The sequence below is a fragment of the Raphanus sativus genome, chromosome 8, assembly GCF_000801105.2.
Source record: "Raphanus sativus cultivar WK10039 chromosome 8, ASM80110v3, whole genome shotgun sequence".
Classification (NCBI taxonomy): domain Eukaryota; kingdom Viridiplantae; phylum Streptophyta; class Magnoliopsida; order Brassicales; family Brassicaceae; genus Raphanus; species Raphanus sativus.
Window position 1 is genome coordinate 16,945,452 of NC_079518.1, and position 4,370 is coordinate 16,949,821.

General features: G+C 36.5%; 1 protein-coding gene across 1 annotated transcript; it reads left to right on the forward strand.

The window, feature by feature from the left end:
• The first annotated feature begins 2,073 nt into the window (after window positions 1-2,073).
• On the forward strand, window positions 2,074-4,150 carry LOC130498913 (transcription factor MYC2-like). The gene has a single exon (XM_056992748.1). It carries the CDS (start codon window positions 2,178-2,180, stop codon window positions 3,906-3,908), a length of 1,731 nt encoding a protein of 576 aa, XP_056848728.1. The 5' UTR covers window positions 2,074-2,177; the 3' UTR covers window positions 3,909-4,150.
• The last annotated feature ends 220 nt before the right edge of the window (window positions 4,151-4,370 follow it).

A 4,370-nucleotide genomic window follows, 5' to 3' on the forward strand; every position in this document is an offset into this window, starting at 1 on the left:
ATCATACGAAATTCGGATGATCCGGTTTTTTTAATAATTTAAGGGATTCTGTGTGGTTAAAATAAATTGAACCCAATGTGATACGCACAAACTGTAAACCCTTTATAACTTGGTCAAAACCATTTGGTTGTAAAATATAGCATTTCATTATATTTTTCTATAAAATTTAAAACTGTTATACAAACTTTCATAAAAATAAAGTCATCTTTATCGACAAAAACAGTCATCTTTGAGATAAAGTTCTTCTATTATTTCTTTTAGAAAGTGGATATGGATTGTGCTAGGACAAGAACAACTTTTTCATTTTTTGACAGTTTCATTATTTAATTAGTCACTGTCCACGTTATATATATGAAAATGTTAATATTAGTTATTTTCCTAAGCAATTTTATTTTTTCTTGAACAACGTTGTGCAAGAAAATTTCATTTAACTAAACTAAGAAAATATGATTTTTTAAGTATGCAATAAGTTATAAATTTTGAAAATAATCATATGAAATATTTTATTGCAAGAAATTTTCACATATACTTAAATATTTAGTATATAGTGCATATAGATAATAAATTGTTTTTTCAAAAACTATTTAATCTCTAATATTTATTAATAAAATTTGTTTGTTTGCTGAAAAAAGAAAATGAATATCTAGATTCAATAATCTAGACCCGAACAAAGAAACTGATATTTGGTATATATTTATAAAAATATTTAAAAAGATGCCAAAAAGTATCTATATTAAGAGAAGTACAAATATAAAATGCCCCTTAGTTTTCAGTGTTATTTACATTTCTATGCCACTGCCATTAAATAATACTTTCTATTTTAATGATGTTTTTTTCACTTTGATTAATGCGTTTTCCAAAATTAGTTTTGAATTAAATACACAATTAAATAATACTTTCTATTTTAATGCTTTATTTTTTCCACTTAATTAATGTGTTTTCTAAAGTTAAATTTGAACTAAATATACTTCATTAACTTTTCCATTAAATCAATGTCAAATTTAAAAAAATACATTTTTGTTGGACAAACAATTCATGGAAATTATAATATCAACTCTTCGTTTAACAAATCTGAACGAAAAAATATTATCAAATTTGAACCGAAACTAGATACTATCCAAACGGACTTACCATTTTGGTATCTAGAAAACCATAACCAAACCTTATCTGAACGAAATATTTCAGATATTCGAATGTATTTAAATCATATTTATATACTTCAATATGTTAGTCGAGTTAATATCCAAAATATAAGTTATTTTAAATTGTTTAAAATATTTGAAATATAAAAAATAGTCGAAAGTAAACATCTAAAGTAGATAAACAATCATCAAAACACCAAAATACTTAAAATATATATTTATTCTTCATCCAAATATTAAAGTTAAACCTATTTTAAAATTTTAATTTAGGTACTTTGGCTTACATTACTCAAATTTACATGTTATATTTTTTTAAGATTTAGGGATATTTAAAAATATATAAATTTAAAAACATTTTAAAATAATTTAAATGGGTTATCAAACCCACAAAGATCCGAATAAAACTGGAACCAAAGTTTATAAATACGTGAATAGAGCTAGAATCTTTAAACTCAAAATCTCAAACCCGAATAGATTTTAACCGAATTCGAGTGGATATGTAAATATCCACCTCAAGCTTAGTCAATATAAAAATATCAAATATTAAAAATATACTATTTAGTATAAATAAATAAAAACTGAAAATTAATATCCGTGCAGTCGCACGGATCAAGATCTAGTTTAAAATGTTAAAATAGAAAAGGGTGTAACATACGGTCCAAGTCCAACAATAAAACCTGAACGCGCTTCGAGTGAGGTCACATCACAGTCCACTCTTGGTTATATATGCATTTCAATCTCAACCGAACAATAAGAGAACGTGCAAAAACCCGCAAACAGCAACCGCACGATCTCACTAGTTACAGTGTCACCGAGTAGATCCAACAGTCAATGGGATGAGAGTTCATCGAAGCTTCTCCTTTTGATCTTTGACTATTTTACGTAGTATAATTACCCACCTTCAAGATTTGCTAAACGCAGACGCACTCCATTATCTCCACCACGATAACTTTCTCTCTCTCTTTCCCTTTTTCTTTCTCTCTGACTCTCTCTGACTCTCGGAGCTTTTACGTTAACCAGTGACTGGTTTATGTAATGACGGACAATCAGATACAACCAATGAGGAATCTCTGGACCACGGACGATAACACCTCTATGATGGAAGCTTTCTTGACCTCCTCCGATATGTCAGCCTTATGGCTACAGGAAACGTCGGCGACAGCTCCGGCGGGATTTAACCAGGAGACTCTCCAGCAAAGACTACAAGCACTGATTGAAGGGACAAACGAAGGTTGGACCTACGCTATATTCTGGCAGCCGTCGTACGATTTCTCAGGCGCCCCCGTTCTCGGCTGGGGTGATGGTTATTACATAGGTGAAGAAGACAAAGGAAAGCCCAAACAGAGATCGACTCCACTGCCCTTTTCGACTCCGGCGGATCAGGAGTATCGGAAAAAAGTGTTGCGTGAGCTGAACTCGCTGATCTCCGGCGGAGGTGGTCCTGTGGATGATGCCGTCGATGAGGAGGTGACGGACACGGAGTGGTTCTTCTTGGTTTCGATGACGCAGAGCTTTGCATCTGGTGCTGGGTTGGCGGGTAAAGCGTTCTCGACAGGTAACGTAGTTTGGGTTTCCGGGTCGGATCAGCTATCCGGATCGAGTTGTGAGCGGGCTAAGCAAGGAGGAGTTTTTGGGATGCAGACCATCGCGTGTATCCCTTCGGTCAACGGAGTTGTTGAGCTCGGGTCAACGGAGCAGATCCGACGGAGTTCTGATCTTATGAATAAGGTCCGACTGCTTTTCAATTTCGATGTTGGTACTAACTGGAACCTCCAAGGGGAAAACGACCCGTCTGTATGGATTAATGATCCGATTGGAGCATCCGAACCGGGTAACGGACAGTTTTATTCCAAGTTTGAAAATGGTGGTAGTTCAAGCACCATAACGGGAAACCCGAACCATGATTCGACTCTAAGCCCGGTTCACTCCCAAACCCTAAATCCAAATTTCAATAACAATTTCTCTGGCGAAATGAATTTCTCCACGTCGAGTAAACCCAGACCCGGAGAGATATTGAGCTTCGGTAATAATGGTAAACGGAGCTCCATGAATCCCGATCCGATCCAATTCGAGAACAAGAGAAAGAACTCTCTCGGTTTGATCGACGATAAAGTTCTATCATTCGGAGGCGGAGGAGAAACCGATCACTCCGACCTAGAAGCTTCCGTAGTGAAAGAAACCCCGGAGAAACGTCCGAAGAAACGGGGGAGAAAACCGGCGAACGGTAGAGAAGAACCGCTGAACCACGTCGAAGCGGAGAGACAGAGACGCGAGAAACTAAACCAGCGTTTTTACGCGTTACGTGCGGTTGTACCAAACGTTTCGAAAATGGACAAAGCTTCCTTGCTCGGAGACGCCATCGCTTACATCAACGAGCTCGAGTTGAATGTAAACAAGACGGAGTCCGAGAAAATCAAGATCAAGAACCAGCTTGAGGAGGTTAAAATGGAGCTCGCCGGAAGAAAAGCAAGCACGTGTGGAGATCTTTCATCTTCTTCTTCCTCCTCTTCAGCTACGGCACCTGTGGGGATGGAGATTGAAGTGAAGGTAATGGGATGGGATGCGATGATTAGGGTGGAATCGAGCAAAAGGAATCATCCAGCGGCGAGATTGATGTCAGCGTTGATGGATTTGGAGCTCGAGGTTAGTCATGCTAGTATGTCGGTGGTTAACGATTTGATGATTCAGCAAGCGACCGTGAAGATGGGGTTCAGAATCTATACGCAGGACCAGCTCCGGGCGAGTTTAATTTCAAAGATCGGTTAAAAAAGGTGTTTTGTGAGTAATCTTGTAGCTGTAGTTGTGTAAGAAGTGTCCTAAAATAGAGAGCTTCTTTTGCTTCTCGAGTCTGTATCGTAATTGAATGTGTAACGTGTGTATATTATATGGTTTCTAGATGCTTACATCTCATCTCAGAGACAGTAAGGGTTTAGAATCTTCCTCTTTTTAGATAAAGAAACATAAATGAATGTGAGATCACCTCTTCAAATGAAACATAAACTTTGTGATTTTGATCTTCAGTGCAAACTTTTTCTGGTAAAACAATGCCAATAGAACAAGGAAGAGGAAGACCTCACTGCTCCTCTCTATGAATTCAATCAAATTCCAGTTTCTCAAAACCTCTATTTGCTAAGAAAAATGTGGAAGCTTGGAACATATGCAATCTATATTGTATCTAAGTTATTGACCATATTCTTCACACTCTATTGCAGATTATGAATCCACTCT